The sequence below is a fragment of the Castanea sativa genome, chromosome 11, assembly GCF_040712315.1.
Source record: "Castanea sativa cultivar Marrone di Chiusa Pesio chromosome 11, ASM4071231v1".
NCBI classification, from domain to species: Eukaryota; Viridiplantae; Streptophyta; class Magnoliopsida; order Fagales; family Fagaceae; genus Castanea; species Castanea sativa.
The window spans coordinates 64,377,859-64,396,210 of NC_134023.1; the positions used below are offsets into that span (position 1 = coordinate 64,377,859).

General features: G+C 31.7%; 1 protein-coding gene across 1 annotated transcript; it reads right to left on the minus strand.

The window, feature by feature from the left end:
• Window positions 1-1,199: 1,199 nt before the first annotated feature.
• Window positions 1,200-8,549, minus strand: LOC142614636 (serine carboxypeptidase-like 40). Its single transcript, XM_075787195.1, has 7 exons — window positions 8,177-8,549; window positions 5,327-5,434; window positions 4,926-5,200; window positions 3,415-3,675; window positions 2,687-2,898; window positions 1,595-1,698; window positions 1,200-1,472 (listed from the first exon to the last, which is right to left on the minus strand). Exons 1-7 carry the CDS (start codon window positions 8,547-8,549, stop codon window positions 1,312-1,314), a joined length of 1,494 nt encoding a protein of 497 aa, XP_075643310.1. The 3' UTR covers window positions 1,200-1,311.
• Between the last annotated feature and the right edge of the window lie 9,803 nt (window positions 8,550-18,352).

Genomic DNA, 18,352 nt, shown 5'->3' on the forward strand with positions numbered 1-18,352 from the left:
TCACACCCAAACTTTATTGTCTTTGAGTACCTTCTAGCCCAGACTCAACCCTAAAATAGATTTATTAATACAACCTAATTTTGATATGTGTTAGGACATATGTGAAACTTGTTAGAACATATGTTATGTAAATTGGCTAATCCTTTGATTGTAATTGAGTAGATCTAAAATGAGTTTAGTACTTCAAGGAATAAGAGTTCAAGTCTAGTATTGAAACCATGCAAATTTATCTAAGAATCAAGTGAAGAAGCATTGTTCATTAAAGCTCAACAAATAGCTTCACAGATAATATCTATCGAGGTTTAATAAGGAATCTCGACAACTGCTCGACAGAAACAGTATCTATCTAGAATTAAGAAATTCACATTTTCAGATCTATTTTTCATGCATATCCAAGTTATTTGTGCAGGATTTCTTTTCTCACAATCCTAGACATATATAAGGATTCTTTTAAGAGCCGTCTCATGTGATGCAAAGTGATTATTCATGCATATTGTGACCGGAGACAATTTGCCCTAATTCATTATATTTTTTGTAGAAGCTATTGCGTATTTGCACCAAGGGTTTTGTAACTAAGGAGTTTCGTAACTAAGGAGTTTCTTGATATTCATCGTATAGATGAATTGAAGAATTTTGCAGCCAACATCTTTCTCAAGTTGGTGTGTTAGCCACGTACTTGGATCCGTGCATCAATTGGTTGGTCACGTACTTGGAGTCGTACATTAAAAAAAGAGATTGTCACTACATTACAAGCCCAATTGGGTATTGGGGTAATGGTTCAACTATAGGTTGGTATTAAGTACTGTGATTCATTTTACTTGTAATCGCTTGTTTTGATAATAGTGGATTCTCGGAAGTAGTGATCTTAAATTCACCCGGTGAGATTTTGCCTTGGTGGTTTTCCCCATTCGTAAACAAATCACTCGTGTCAAATTTAATTTCCACTGCATTTAGTTATTTGGTGATTTGTTTGTGCTACCACGCTTATTGCATGTAATTGAATCTAATTAAGTGTTTAATTTACCAAAGGAGTCAATACATTCTTAGCCTATCAATATGTTCTACACTAGGATTCACCAACACATTTATGAACCCTATCAGTAATATAATTGTTGGAACAAAAGTAGACCACATATTAAATGATTGCAAAAGTAAAAACAAGTTGGGCTTTTGCTCAAAATAGAAACGTGCTATTAACTTTTTATTAGGTAAATTCAAATAAGCAAAAGAAACATAGTTAGTACTACAAAGGCAGAGGAACCAACTTAGCTAGAGCCTATGTGGCCTGATGAGATGCAGATAAAAATGAAATTAATTATGTCTACTGATATCAGGAAGTGGTTTTCCTTCAAGGAAGTATTTGATCAAAGAAAATGCTCTCGCGGGTTGGTAGCTCGGCACTTGATGTCCTGCTTCTCTTACTGTCGCAAATGTTAGGTCTCCCTCATACACTTGTGTATAGCCACCAACCTGTGACAACAACAAAAAAAGTTATCTTCACTATTGAATAAAGGATGTTAGGATATTTTGAGCTTTTTGAAGGAAAAACATGTATTGTAATATTCAAGATAAATAGAACTATGCAATACCTGATCTTTGGTGAGGAACCAAGGATGCCATGCAGTCTTTATAGGGAGCTTCATTTTGTTTATAGAGTATTTTGTTGAAGTAACTGGAACCCTTCCATCAATATCACCACTACATTTCATCCAATAAAGACTCATTTGAGATTTGTATATTTACTTTGATTATCATATAATGATCAGAATATATAAGGATGCCAAGATATGATCCACAAGTCTTAAACAAGAGGTAAAAAGTCAGTGAAATAATCAATAGCTTCTTTGCCTCTAACATGTTAACATGTGGTAAGCACTGAAACATCCTAGAAATTAAGGTTAACTCTTCAAAACTCCTTGTGATTTTGAAGTTAAGATGACCTGTATCTGGGATTTGATTTCCTCTATATGTTGTAGTTTGTAGTCCGTAACCATTTTATAACCAATCAAACCCCAAGTAATAGTAATTAAGACCTATTGGTTTCAACTTTTTTTTTTTTAAATCTAAAATAAAAATTCTATTTTAATCTACTCTAAGTTTATATGTGTAAAGTTTCATCTAAACACTTGAACCTCAATCTTTGCTCTCTCCTTTAGGTCTCTTTATTCTAGAATTTTTTTCTCTAGAATAAAAAGACCTAAAGGAAGTAGATAAGTTTGTGGTCGTTAAGCAAATGAAAGAGGTTAATTTTTTCCATTAAGGCAGAGTATTGATCTTAGCAAAGATGAACTATGTAATTATTTATAAACCAATTAGCAATAATAACAATTAATAATGCTAAATTGCAAATTACAATGATCTAACTTTGACCTGTTTTCACTTCAGTTTTTTTTTCCCCCAAACATTTAACATTAATTTGTTTTTCATTTAGTTATTTTGTCTAATTTCATCAAACATCATCGTTAGTTTAATGATTTTTTCACTTTCCAATGCAACTTCATTTTGGTGGACATAAAGAATGACAAAATTGAAAATACAAGTTAAATAACTTACAAAAATTAAGATTATTGAATTGAAAACGTTTCTAAATTAATTAGAGATAGTAACAAAAACAAAAAATAAATAAAGATTAATTCCTAATTGTGTCAATATAGAACAACGAAAGATATGACAATAATACTTTTACCTGAAAATCCACACTCGAAGGCCATTGGCCATGAGCTCCTGCAAATGGGGAATGATGGTTGATGGACTATCAACCCATTTCTGTATGACATCACTACATGGTTCCCAGTCATGTGTGAGTCTAGTAACATTGGCATGTAGGGCTTCTTGAACATCAGGCCTATTCATATAAGCATGTACATAGTACTCGCTGCATGGATCAAATCTAAATATCTGCACCACAAAATAACAGAACAATGTAAATTAGTACATTTTTAGGAGCAAAAACTCATAATATGCTGTGTTATAAATGACATCTCTTTTAAATAATGAGTCCCTTTGGTTAAGTGATTTGGGAGCCTTAAAACGCATTTTTAAAACCTAAAACCTTGTTTCACAACTTCAAATCCTCATAAACTATTTATAAATGTTCATTCTAAACCTAAAACACCATTTCTCAAGCTTGCACCCAATTTTTTCAGACTAATGCAACATGAATGATGCGTGAAAAAGTAAATAGAAAATAGAAATCCTTAACCACCCCTAAGTTCTAAAGCTAAAAAGCACAGTTTTTGCTTAACAATTTAAGCACTTTTGTATCTTAATTAGAAGCATGTATGCAATGAAGGAAAAAAAATTACATAAATTTTGTAAGAACTTGGATTCCTTAATTTAATAACCACTATTATATTTTCCCTTCTTGTTTATTCTTTCTCACTTCAAACTCACTAGAAAAATTTATCAACTTACAGATGTTTTCTTGGGCTGAGCTGTGAGATTGGAAGAGGAGCACAAGGGAGCATAAATGTTATAGATGTCGATGGAGGAAATATCCTTCAACGCTGCTTCACGGGCTGCAATGCACTCACGAGATGGAGTGGAGGCATTGGATGAGAAGTTGCAATATTTTTGTATTTGATACACATCTCGGTCTGAAACGATTGCATGGGTCTCAAGGTAATCAAGCATTCCTTGCGTATCTGTTTCATCGTTGATCAATGCATTTCCAATCTGCATTATGAAAATGAAAACATTAAGATATTTGTTTTGTAAATCTATAATTACGATGGAAGAAAGATTTGAACCCTAAATACATGTTTCTATTAGAAACGTCAAAGATGTTAACCAATTAAGTTTCAAAATAATTCTAGGCTAACCAATAAACTAATTTTAAAATTATAATATTTACTATATATAAGTAGTTTTAGAATTATGTGGCTTGCTCTACAACTATTTCAAGCTTGAGCCTCTTGAACCGAGAATCCTACCTTTACCTTCATCTCCTCGTTGCTTCACCATTATTACTTTTTTTTAAAAAAATTAATTTTTAACTGCATTTATTTTATTTTTTTTTACAATTCGATAGTTGGAACGATTTGAACCATGGATACTTCTATGTAAATTAAACACCAGCCGTCCACACATTTTGGCCTTTAATATGTATAGTCAAATCATCTATAATTTTCATTTGATAGTATTTAGATCTTACAACTTTTTAAAGACATTTCTTTTACAAATGGTAAAAGCTGTAACTTAAAAAATCATGGAGTCAAATGACTTAAATCTCTTATCTCTACATGTGTAATGAGAATATCCTTATTCCTATGATTAGTCGGTCAATGATATCAACATTTTACTTCTAAAAAAAGATATTAGTATTCTCTTATTTCATTATTAAAAATCTTATAACTTAACGTTGGTGCCTTCTAGATGTTTGGTGCTTCTAACGAAAATATTCTAGGTTTAAATCTCCTTTACCTTATTGTAACTACTGAAATTATCTACAACCCAAAAAAAAAAAAAAAACTCATTTTATCCATATGTGAATATATCTGAAGTTCGCTGTCTTTTACAAATTGGTTTAAAGAATAATTTGGAGTTTAAACATCTCAATGATCTTGAATAATGACTATCAGATTCTAAAATTGAAAAAAGAAACTCACAAACCAAACAAACTTATAAACTGTTTTTTGTTTATATAAACTTCTACCAAACAGTTTTTCAATAACTAATTGTACTCTAGAACGTCAATTCACCTTGTAAATCATTTTAAAGTTTGTATGTCATGTGATTACCAAAATGAAGTATGTTGTTAATTACAGTCTAAAATACTAAGGATGTCTTCCTTCACCATCATGATAATTTTTGAGAATGGAAAGACTAACAAGTAGTGTGACATCTAACTAAATGCTTCTCATAGACTATTATCTAAATTACAATTGTATGTGTGTGTTTTGAGAGAGAGAGAGAGAGAGAGATACAATGATTCCTTTGAGGTTGATAATGGTGTTCTTAGCTTTCTTATTATGGAAGAGAATGGTATGAGCAAGTTGAGGAACATAATGCCCAGCATAGCTTTCTCCAGAAACATAAAAATCACGATTCTTGTACTCAGGAAATCTTCTCAGCCAATTCAATAAAAACACATAATTATCTCCTGCAGTTCTTCTATCCCCACTCATACTATAATCCAATGTTGTGTTGGAATACGAAAATCCTACCCCGGCTGGAGATTCAAGGAACAAAACATTTGCGGCTGAAAAGAAAATTCAAATAAATAAACATTGAAAATCTCTTTTTTGGAAAATAATGAGAATTACATTGTTAAATTTTGAAAAAAAAAATAACCATAAAATAAATGTTATGAGATATATAGCTATACCATTATTCCATGAAAATTTGTTGTCATAAAGTGTTTTGCCATCACTATGCACACGAAATGGTCCGAGCTCTTGCATTGCTCCATAAGCAAGAGATGAGCAACCAGGACCTATGGAGAAATTAAGCTAGAATAATAATCATCAAATAGGACCATATTATAACTAAATGGCAGATACTTAAGATGTAGATAACATTTCTTCTCTGTTGACAAATATAACATCGAGTTATAGTATTTAATTTTTACACTTTTATTTTCTATTTAAATGGTATACATGCCAGTAACATCAAAATATAAATGCTAAAGTAATTAATAATACCCGTTAGGTTCTAAAAGTTTAGATGAGCACAAACTTTTCCAAGTATAAATTCTTAAGTATATAGGTATATTAGGCAATGCTCAAGTTGCTACAAGTCAGAATACAAGAAAAAGGAAGCTGCAGGTTCAAAAATTCGAAACATGTTAGGTTCGACTAATCGAGAAGAAGACTCGATCTATCAAGACACGGATCAGCAAAATTTAATTTCGGTCCAACAGCTCATTAAACCCATTAAGTGATTAGGGTTTCAGATCTAATTCTAAACCCTAAGACACGTTTTGTTATGACTTTGGAGGTGTTTTTTTGAGATCTAAAAGGTATTCTGTCTTTTCCTTTCAAAATCACTACCGGAATTCCATCTACACATTATTAGAACCGGTAGATCTAAAGTTGCTACTACAATATCATACATAGATGATGATTTTAAACTTGGAGTGGGATCTCACAGTCACAAACATGGGTGTTTGTGTGTGACATATTCAAATAGAAGAGTTCATGGATTCAGTGGTCTTGTGAGTAAGTACTATAAGAGTTAGCTTTAGATTTAGGGAAAAATCTATTGTAAAACTTTCATTCTATCATAGTGAATTTGTTGCATTGAGAATAGATTAGATTAAATCATTCCCAGGTGTTTTACCTTGAAACTGTTGGTTTCATTGTTTTTTCTAGGTTATCATATTACTTGTCTTTTTAACTTTTCTGCACTAAGTAATATGAATGTATGTGTTTAACCTAGATCTAAATAATATACCTAAATACTAACCTAGTTAAATAATTAAGTTAAACAATCTGAGTATATAGGAGTCTAAATGAACAAACAATACCATAACAAGGCTTCTTCTTATTTTGTGTAGTGTTATATATATATATATATATATATATATATATATATATATATATATATATATTTGTTTTAAGTATTAGTTATAGGCTTCTTTAGGAACAATTGACTATTGTTCAAAGTAAAGTTTGATGGGGTAGCAATGCTTTTTGTGCAACCGCGGCTCCAAGATTTTTTTTCTTAGGGGTAAAAAAAAAAAAAGTTAATCTTGAGTAAGAGATGAATTTCATGGTCTACATAATTTTATTCAAATTTTTCCATAGTACTAAGAAGATAATAAAAGATAAATTATAAGTTCATTCGGTATATTGTTTCTTCATATAATGAACATACTAATTATGATTGCTAAGATTAAATGTTGGAAATAATCTATAGTTTTTAAATACAATACCACTGTGTACCCATGGCATGATGATTACTTCATACGTATAAGTTCTTTTTGGGGTGGGGAACAAGGGCCAAGATTCAAGTTTTTAGGAGAGAGTTTCACACACATATACACTTAGATTAGATTAGAGTGAGATTTCCATATCATATTAAAAAAATAAAAATACTACAAATATATTAATTATTGTTGTTAAGTGAACTTTAATTATTATTAATTAGAATATTTTTATCAATTAGTGTATGTCTTTACTTTGTCCAATTTCTTTAATTAACAATTGAACCCAACTTTGACAGCGTACTATTGGTTTTATAATTTTATTTAGAAAATTTTTGTTGTGTTAACATTTATTTTTGTCTTCACTCAATCACTTCTTTGTCCCACACCCCTTGTCTAATTGTTTTTTTTTTCTTTTAGAATAATCTATTGTCTAATTTTTTAATTGTCTTTTAAAGTTAGCTAGCATTCTCTAAATACTAATTGACTCATGCCCTAATCCCCACTTAATAAATAACAAATAAAAAAAAGTAAATCAGCCTATCCACTCACATATTCGATCAAAAGTATACATTAATTCAACTCAATTTCGACAACTATTGGTCTTTGTAATTCTGTTAAGAAAATTTTTGTTGTGTTGACATTTATTTTTGTCTTCACCCAATCACTCCCCCGTCTTATGCCCCTTGTCTAATTTTTTTTTTTTTTTTTTAGAATCATCCCTTATCTAATTGTTTAATTGTTTTTTAGTGTTAATATTTACTAACTACTGGTTGACTAACTGGCCTATACCCCAATCCCCTCTTAACAAATAACAAATAAAAAATACATTCAAATTCAGCCACTCCGCTTGCAGATTCGATCAAAAACTATATTTGCAAGATTAGATTGTTAAAGAGATCATATTTAATATTATTTTAGTTGGTTTTGAACTTTTAAAAATATAGATTTAGGGACTCAAGACGTTGAAATTTTTATTTTTTTATTCAAGGGTGGCGTTAGCTTTGCTCTAGGGGTTCAACCCCCTAGACCAAAGCTAACGTGGCCCCTGTTTTTGTGAGGAAGGGAAACAAACTAGGTAAAAATAAAATATATTCTTTCTTTTCTTGTTTTTACCTTATCGGTTTTATCCCTTCCTGTCTATCTCTAAAACTTAAAAGGAAACAAATTAATAAAAAGAAAAGTCACTAATCACACAAACAAAGGACAAAACGAAAAAGAAAAAGAAAAAAGTATTTATACATGTGTTTCCACTATTTGCTAGTGACATTAACTGGAGACTGAGATAGGATCAAGAATAGTACTGAATACCTCCATTAAGCCAAAGAAGAAGAGGCAATGAATCCTTAGAATGTTGAGCTTCAACAAAGTAATAATAAAGTGCACGACCAGCTGATTTGTCCACTGTGACATAGCCACCATATTGAGAGAAATTCACTTGGGTTTGTCCAGGCAATCTCTCAATCCTATCTTTCTCCTTCAACCCCTCCTGAGGATGAACATTAGTTTCATTGAAATTGTCGACTGCCTCAAAAAAACTCGTGTCGAAGCCAGAACTTTTCTTCAATGTGGAATTGTGAAGATAGTCTAACGTTTGCTCTTGCATTTTTTCATGAGTTTGAGACACAAAGCAGGAAAGAATAAGCAAGGATAGAAGAATCCAACAAAAAGGTTTACTTTCCATTGTGTTTGTTTCTCTGCACTTAGACATGAGACACAAATATAAGGAACAGATGAAAGGAAAAAGATAATGGATATGGATCTGAATTAAGCTGTAGTTGTTTATATAATGTAGTAGAAGAAAGATGATTCTAAATGTGTATGTTACAACTTTTACGGTGAGTTAAAAACTATCATTCTCATCCTAGATCGATGTTAGTCATTAGTCAGAGATGCCTAGGAAAGAAAAAACAAAAAAGAAAAAGGTTAGTAGAATATGTTTTGTTATATATGTACTACCAATAATGATATAATATACTAATACTAATATTATAATTAATTGTGGGTAAGAATTTTCTACTACTATCCGAGTGTTAGGGTCTTAAAACTTGCATCGATAACAATTTCATTTAAGATAAAATATACTTATTAGTAATTTTAATGTACTTATATATACTTCATCACAAGACCAAAGCACGCACATCATATACAATTTGTAATACTTGCATGAAAAAAGCTACATAGCATGTGCACGACTATAAAATATGATTTTATGGATGCAAAAAATAAGTTATGGCAGAATATCAAAATAATTTAAACTAGTCGTTAACATGTGATACACGGGATTGTTTTAAATCAAATGTTAACTTGTTCAAGTTTAAACATTTCTCTAATTTCAATTATTGAAAGCTAAATTGACTTTAATATAAGATGAAACATGTAATTATGATGAAACTATCAAAATATTACACATAAAATCATTAAAAATGAGATAAATACAAATATTATGAAGTAATATATTACAATAATTATAATGTGTTTTTACATTTGGTTTAATAAGTATTACAAAAGAATCATTAAATAGAATAAATATACAATTGTGCTTACATCTTCAAGCTTTATCCGATGCTTTTCAAGAATTTATTTCCTCCCTTTCTTAGGCTCTTCTCTTTTCTCAACTTCCTCAAACTACTTTATTTTTTGCCAAATTAGTATCAAGTATAACACCAAATTATACCAATTCATCAAAGATTTACAATGTAAAACCAAACACTCTTAATGTCAATAAATTTCATGATAACCCCACCCCAACTCTTGAAGTATTAAAAAGGTTCAATATGTCTATAATCTTCATGAAAATAAGTATTTCATTGGTTGTCATCATGAGATTCAGAAATAAATAAAATAGATTATTCATGCACAAAAAAACTTCAATATATCCAGTTATAAATAAAATACCAGTACGAATTGTCTAACATTCTTGAGATCAAAAGGTAAAGATATGGTTGTAACCCTTAGTGATGGTGAAGTTTCTGATCACGAGTCTAGAAGTGATGAAGATGGAAACTTCTTTGCTTTCATAGCTACTGCTGTAGTTAATGAAAGTAATTTTGTTGAAGAAAACCCTTCTGATGGGGAACTCTCTGAGTGTGCTGACTTACAAGAAGCTTATAACAAGCTATGTAAGGCTGCTGCAAAGGATGCAATGAGTGTGGATTTAGGGCTAAAGAAGATAGCCACTCTTGAACATGAAAAGAAAAACTTCTTGTTGAATTTGCTTGATGCTAATGAACTAGTTAATAAGGTGAAGACTGAAAATATTATGTTACTTGAAAAGATTAAGAACCTAGAACTAGAATTATCTGTTGCTAGAGAACAAACAAATAGGTCTGCTAGTTCTAAACTTGATCATATGTTAAGTATTCAGAAGTCTCCTTTAGACAAATCGGGTTTAGGCTTTGTTGATAGCATCTCTATGTCTGAAACTCATTCCACAAAGATAGAGGTTGTCAAACCAAAAGAAGATGTTCTTGCTCCTAGGAAGATTAGGGTTGATCTTAAAGAATCTAAGCCTAAGAATCCTAACCTCCCTAAGGACAAGAAGCATGATAGACCTTTGTGGGTTTGTCATTTTTGTGGAAAAACTGGGCATACTTGCCCAAACTGTTTCAAGTTGCAAGCTGCAAAGCAAACAAATAAGCAAAAAGTACTTATGCCTCAAGCACAAGAACTTATGGTATTTATTGGTGAATTGGTAAAAGCATTAAACCTTTATACCAATGCTGGAGTTGCTCATTATTCTATTATGAATATATAATAACTCCAAAACCAGAGTTTCATCTAAGAGGTTATGTATGCAAAAGGCTCGATCTAATTGAGTCTTTCTAACATTGTCCTTGTGCTTCATCGCAAAATCCTTTGTGACCATTTTCATAAAAAACAAAAAAATGGAAAGAGGAATGTGGAAGGATGTATTTTGTATCACATATCATGGATGTGTAGTTAAGGTTGACCATATTATCTTTACATAACATGTCTACGTACCTTGATTAGCTTGAATGAGCTTATTTTTTTTGCACATTGCTAGTTCTAGCTATGTAGTGCATGTTGCGTGTGAGTTGTTTATAGTTTTTGATCAAATGATCTTGATTTTAAAGTCACATGCTTTTGATTGTAAGGATTAAAAAATTCTAAGAAAACGGCATAAATAACCATCTCACTACTATTTACTATCCAATCATAAACACCTTAGTGCATATCGTAAAATTTTGTGCTCGAGAAAGTGTAGCACATGCACAAAAAGAAAATAAGATGTAGCCTTAAAATAAATAAATAAAAGGAAATAATAATAATAATAATAATAATAATAAATTGCATGAATACAATAAGGCTAAAATAAATAAATAATGCATTATTGCAAGCTTGTTTTCTAGGAGATGTGAGAGTTATATAATATAACTCTTAGGTGATAGTCACTTTCAAATTTATGTGATGAATAATGTAGAAATTATGATTGATTACTATCTACATATCACCGCACATGTATCTTATGTTGTTACTAGTTGCACACGCTTCACAAGTTATTTTTTGCTAAACTTAGTACATGAAATTGTGTGTGAATTTGGTTTGGCCATCCAAGATTATATATTCTATGTTTTTGATACAAAATATGTTCATTGGTTGAAAATTTGGGGGTAAAAAGTGTGAAAATCATGTTTTTTAAATTTTGGATTGAAAACAAATGTTTTTGAAAAAGTTTTAAACTCATTCTTATGCATTTCATTTATGAAATTACTTGAATTGAGTGTTTTTTGCATAAAACTTCTACTGTTTTCCAAAAAATTCAGTTTTCTAGAATTTCGATCGATCGAATGTGTTTTTCAACCGATCGAAAATCCCTTAATTTTTAAGCTTGGCCTCGAGTTGGTTCAATTGATCCTTGATTAGTGTTCGATCAATCGAATATGTTTTTCGATTGATCAAAACCTTTTTTTTCAACCAATCAAATTTTTAAGTGATTTTAAAGAAAACCTTCCATCTGGTTCAATTGGCACCCGATCGGTACTCGACTGATTGAGATTCGAAAGGAAAGAAAAATAACAGTCTTTTTCAACTTACGTGTTCTTCACTTTTTCAAATATTTTTTTCTCCTTTTCGTCCTTTTCTCTCTCAACCAATCCAATCCAAGATTGTTTGTCATTTTCCTCCTCAAGTCTTCAAGGGTTTTTGTCCTCAAGTGTAGGTAGACCTAAATACCCTTCCTTTTTCAAGTTATTTACATTTTTCATGCATTTTCTTCATGACTTTCAAACTAAAGAAATTTGGGGTTTTTGATTTTCGGGTTGTTTTTGTTCATATTTGATCAATGGGTTTTTGTTCCTAGTTCATATACATATGATTTCCATTCATTAATTTGATCAATTTTGTGATTTGTGAAGAATTGAAAATTCTAGGGCTTAAAATTTTGAGAAATTGGGGTTTTTGTTCAATTGGGCTTAAAGTGATGAATTGACTTGTGAAACTAATGGATTAATTCATTATATGATGTTCCCCAACTAATATAATGTCTAATTACTCAATTTGATTTGGTTTTGAAAAATGGATTTTTATAAATTTGGGGTTTTTGGTTAAAACTCTTGGTTCTAGTCACTTATTGGTAAATGTTGAAAAATTGAACAAGCTTTTTGTGCATTAGAGCATGCATCATATGTGCATTCATTACATGCATTATATAGATTTTTATTTATTATTGTATTTTATGCTCTAACCCTTTCTAATGCAGTCTGCCCTTGGTTTTTGTGTTTTTCTTGCTATTTTTTTTTTCCTTTCTACTCTTAGAGTCATAGTTAGGAAAACTAGAGCTAAGAAAACCTCGACCTCCTCCTCTTCAGATTTTCAATATTCTAGGTTTCAGTTTAGGTCTAATCAAGAGGTTTATGAAAAATTGAATATCTTTAGTTCTGTTTGGGCTAAAAGAAAAGTTATACTAGATGAGGTTAACCCTGAGATATGTAGGAACTTTGAGAGTCAAGGTTGGTTACCTCTTCTGGATGTAGAGCATCCCCCTTCGGCTGCTTTGATTAGAGAGTTTTATTCAAACCTCTCTATCCACTTTGATAATTCCAACATTCACTATGTGAAGACTTGGATAAGAGGTGAAGAGTTTGTCATTACCCGTGAGGTAGTGACTTCTGCTCTTAGTGTACCTTTGGTACAGCAACCTATGTATCATTACACAGAGTTTCCTCCTCTTGATGACATTATGTCTCTTCTTACTGGTACTACCATTAGTTGGGGTACTAATCCTAGGGTTACCACTCATGAGCTTACTGAGCTCAATTATTTGTTCTTCAGGATTTCTTGTCATAGCATTAGCCTATTTCTCACATACATACCATTCCTATTAAAAGATGTGCGTTCTTGTAAGCTCTCATCACTGATACTCCAATTATTTTTCCTACTCTTTTCATTCTTTCTCTTGTTGAGATTCATAGATATTTGTTCTCTTGTAATGCATCTAAAGCCCCTCCTTCTGGTGATCCTATGGCTGAGGCTTTTGTGGACCCCACTGTTGCTGTGGATCCTCCACCATCTACATCATTTTATTCGTCTATGCGTACTATGCTGGAGACATGTCTCACCGTTCAAGCGGCACATGGACAAATTTTGTTGGATTTGCTCAATGAGGTTGCAGCCTTATGAGCAGATTTGGCTGATGCTAGAGGTGCTTCTCCACCGAGTCCACCCTCAGATGAGTCTTGATTGCCCTTTGGCAATACGTCACAAAAAGGGGGAGTGCATAGTGATAGGGGGAGATGAGGAGACAGAGATATTTTTTTTATGTAGATTGTATTTTAGGGGGAGATATGAGATATGTTTTGATGATGTGTTGTATATGTTAGGGGGAGACACTATTTTTATATTTTTATGTTTCTTGTTTTATTTATGTTTATGTTCTTGTTTCACAAACTATGATACATTGGTTATGAGTTATATAATGAGGTTATTTATGGTATATGTCTTTTATTTTATGTTTTTGAAAACAAGAAATTTATTTGGTTTACTTGTATTTTTCACACATGCGTTTATGGTTTGTTTAGTGTTTTAGGAATTTACAGGTTGATTCATTCAAAGCTGCTGTCTAATTTTGCAACTAATAGATAGTAGTTAGGTTGAATTGTATTTTGGGCAACAATGTGTAATTAGGCTGATAGACTTGCTCAAAGTCTGATATAACTCCCCCTTTACAGGTTTAGACTTGTTCAAAGTTTGGTTTTATGTAAGTTTGGAATAAAGTAATTGCAGGAAATTACTATTCAATTTCTGTAAGGCTCGATCGATTAAGAATCGTGGATCAACAATTTTCTGCAGAATTTCTAAACCAGCCCAAGCCCATATGATGTGTAGGGTTAAGTGTTTCACTCCAGGTATAAAAGGAAAAACCCTAGCTACGTTTTAGAAGTCTTTGTTGAGTGTTCTGTTGAATTTTCTGTGAGATCTGAGAGGTGTTTACCTTCAAACATGCACATAGAGCTAACAAGATCAAGATTCATGTCAAGAACTTGATGATTGCTTCATTGCTGCATAAAGAACTTTCAAGAAGATCTGAAACCTTTGAGTAGAGTCTCAAAGTCACAAGTAGGAGAACTTGTGGTTGCTGTAGATTAAGGAAAGAAGTAGTTTGTGAACTCGAAGCTGTCACATGGTCATGGTAGTAAGTTTTCTACATAAGGTAGAAATAGGATGTTAGTGGTATAGGTCTTATTGTACAAACTTCAATTCTTTCATAGTGGATCTGTTTTTACTTTGAGAACAACTAGGTTAAATCCTTCCCAGGTTTTTAACCGGTTTGGTTTTCCTGGATCATCAAATCTGTGTGTTTTTTACTTTTCACATTATATTTATTTTACACATATTTGTTTAACCTAGATTTAATTAAAAAACTTGTTAATCAACTTGGCTTAATATTAGGTTAAACATATTGTGTTAGGGGGTCTAAAACCTTACTACTCCTAAACAACTTCAATGTGTATTAGGTTAGTTTTGGAAGGGAAAAAAAGTAGACACCAAAGAGTTTTATTCTCTCAAGGCTTCGTTTTTTTTTTTTTTTTTTTTTTTACTTTTTTCCTGCCCACTTTTTTAAATGGTCCAAAATTACAACACATTATATTTTTTTTATCAAAAAAGAAACTCTAAGTTATAGTGGCAAATAAGAAAAAAGAAATTTCAAATACTTAAATTTTAGATCACTTTTATAATTTAACGCAAAATAAAAGTTAATAGTAGCTTCTCACATTCTGCTCTTTTTATGCGTGTTGAAGAATTTTGTTTTGTTTTCTTTTTTTCAAGAGAAATTGTTTCTCCTAATAAGGAAATGAATAATGAATAATAAAAATAAAGTTTAGAAAACTAATTAATTAATTTCCACTGCTGTACTAGTGGGTGTAGAATTGTAACCTTTGTGTCCATCTGTTTAATTCTTAAACAACTTCAATGTTTATTAGGTGTAGAATTGTAACCTTTGTGTCCATCTGTTTAATTCTTAAACAACTTCAATGTTTATTAGATTAGGGTTTTTTTTTTTTTTTTGAGAAATATATTAGATTAGTGTTGGAAAAAAAAAAAAAAAAGACACCAAAGAGTTTTATTCTCTTAATAATAGTATAGAAAACTATCTTTACTTTTCCAATTAAAAAGAAAAAAAAATACATTAATTTGTTTATAACTGCTTACACTTTTCTGATAGGAAAACGAAGCCCTTGTCCTTGACTAATTGAACAGCTGTGTTGCGGCATTAATTGAACAAAAGAAATAAAAACTAAGGAGGATTGGAAACGATGAGTATGAGACAAAAGACGACGACTCTAAGGAATGGATTTGTCCTTGGCTAATTAAAGTGGAGAGCTAAGTTCATAATTTGTTGGCGTTACAGGTCGGTGGCTATACACAAGTGGACGATGGAGACCTAACATTTGCAATATTAAGAAAGGCAGAGCTTTGAGAGCCTAACTATTAGCCTGTAAGACAAGGGTGTAGCCAGAATTTGTTACTTAGGGGACAGATTTTTAATACAAAAAATACGAGTATATATATATATATATATATATATATATATATATATATATATATATATATATATATATACATAAATGTGTTGCTTAACATTGAAAGAACTTGTTTTTAACTCACTTATCTTGTGACCTAAAGAGTGTATAAAATTACAAAAATTCTTTCCAATAAGATTTCTTGGAGTGTATAGACACCTCATTTTATACCTCTCATGACTTGAGCCCTCATTCAGTTGTTCCCCAATGACGATACCACTAGAAGGGTTTAGGGCTGATCTAAGGTCTAGCCAAAAGAACTCTTTAGTTGAAAGATGTTTTTTGAAAAGAAAAACCTTGCATGAACCCTAAGCATACGTACGTAACCTCAAGCATGAATACACAACCTTGCGCATGTGTATTAGGGTTTCAGAAAGCCATGTAAGGAAAGTTTTTAATGGAATATGCGGTAGAGCTAATTCCACATCACTTATGAAGACCCCTACCCCTCCTCTTTGAACACTATAAAAGGCCTCATGGCTCGTTTTCCACAGCACACTAAATCTACTCCAAAATAGTGATTTAAGAGAGGCTTTTTACTTCAAAAAACATCCTAAAGTAAAGTTTCTTGGCTAGGACCTATTTTGGTTCTTATTCCTCTAGTCAAACTTACTAACCCACTGGGTATTTTGTTTTGTAGATTGACCAAGGAGAACGGTCAAAATCAAGCTCCAAGAGCTCTTGTGTTTAAGGTAAGGGTCTAACCTAATTTCTTTTGTTTTATTGTTTTTTTTCTTGTTTCCATTGTTTTGATTCTCCTTTATGTAGTTTAGGTTTATTGCTTTGTAGATTAGAAGCACGCTAGGAGAAGAACATGCATATGCATGTGCACGCATGTTTAACCCAGAAACCTAGAATTGTTTGTTCTTCTACTTTCTTTCTATTTTATTAGTTTAAATGCATGTTTTAGGTCTGTATAATTTAGTTTATGCTTTTTTAGGTTAGTATGTAGTAGTATAACATGTTTTATATGCTTTGATTATTAGATTAAGAATTAGGGTTAATATGCTTGTGTGAACACTTGAACTTACATTGGAACATGAACATACATTAATGTATAGGTGTTGTGGTGAATGTAAGTCAAGCATTATAATAGGGACATGCACATATGCGATGAGTGTGATGTGCTTGGTGAACATATGATGTCTTGTTATGTGCAATGCTTGGATGATGAACATGATTGATACTCCATGCTTATGGCCCTTGAATGTTGTAATGATATATATGCTTACTGCCCATATGCTACATGATGCCATGTAATATCTTATTCCATGAGATAAAGCACGAAATGGCTAGATGAAGGGTAGGACATGTACCATGCCTAGATGAATGTTAGATTATGATTGTGGATGAGATGATGATATGTCTATTTAGATGAATTTTAGGACATGATGAGATACGTATGGACATTGATAATGATTTGACAAGTTGATATGTCTATAAAATGCCATATGATATGCTATAATAGATGAATGCTAGGTTGTTTACTAGATGCATGTTAAAAAAATTATTAGAAAATTAAATATTGCTCCCAAAAAAAACTGTACCATTACAAATATGGACATGCTGTTTGTTAGTTTGATACATGAATGATTAATCTAAAAAATAATAATAATAACTTTCGTGGTTGTTGTGCTTCTTTCTTGTTTGTCCTAGAAATCAGGAGTAGTGTTGAAGAGCTCCCAAAGAAATAAAGGCAACAATGGGACCCACACCCAAACTTTGTCGTCTTTGAGTAGCTTCTAGCCCAGACTCAACCCTAAAACAGATTATTAATACAACCCAATTTTGATATGTTCTATATTAGCATTCACCAACACATTTATGAACCCTATCAGTGATATAATTTTTGGAACAAAAGTGGACCATATATTAAGAGCATTCACATTAAGAATTCTAAAAATTTTAGCATTTAGCATCTCGAAAAGCCACTTTATAACATTTAACATCTCACTTTATAATACATTAAACATCCGAACTTCTATTTTTTTTTTACAACTTCATTTAAATATTATTTCTTTATTATTTTTTATTACTTTTTTTAAATTTTTTTCATCCTCCCTCCCTCTCGGTCTCATTGTTTCTCTCTCCCTCTCAGTCTCACTGTCTCAACCCAGCAATCCTACCTATTGCCAGCCACCAGCCACCCCAATTCTAACGACCACCACAACAATTAGAGACCCACGCCGACTAGCCACCACAATCCTACCCATTTTTTATTCTTCCACTCTTTGTCTCTCTCTCCTTTGTGTCTCTCTTTCTTAACCCAGCACCGCTGGCCACCATATCCACCCACCGGCCCACCGATCAGAGACCGACATTCTCCAAAATCAAAAACAATCACCGGATCCATACACTGCTCACAAAACCCATACTTAAAAATATTTCTCAAAACCTACATATAGATCTGATTTCTACCACCATATCCCAATTCTATTCCCAT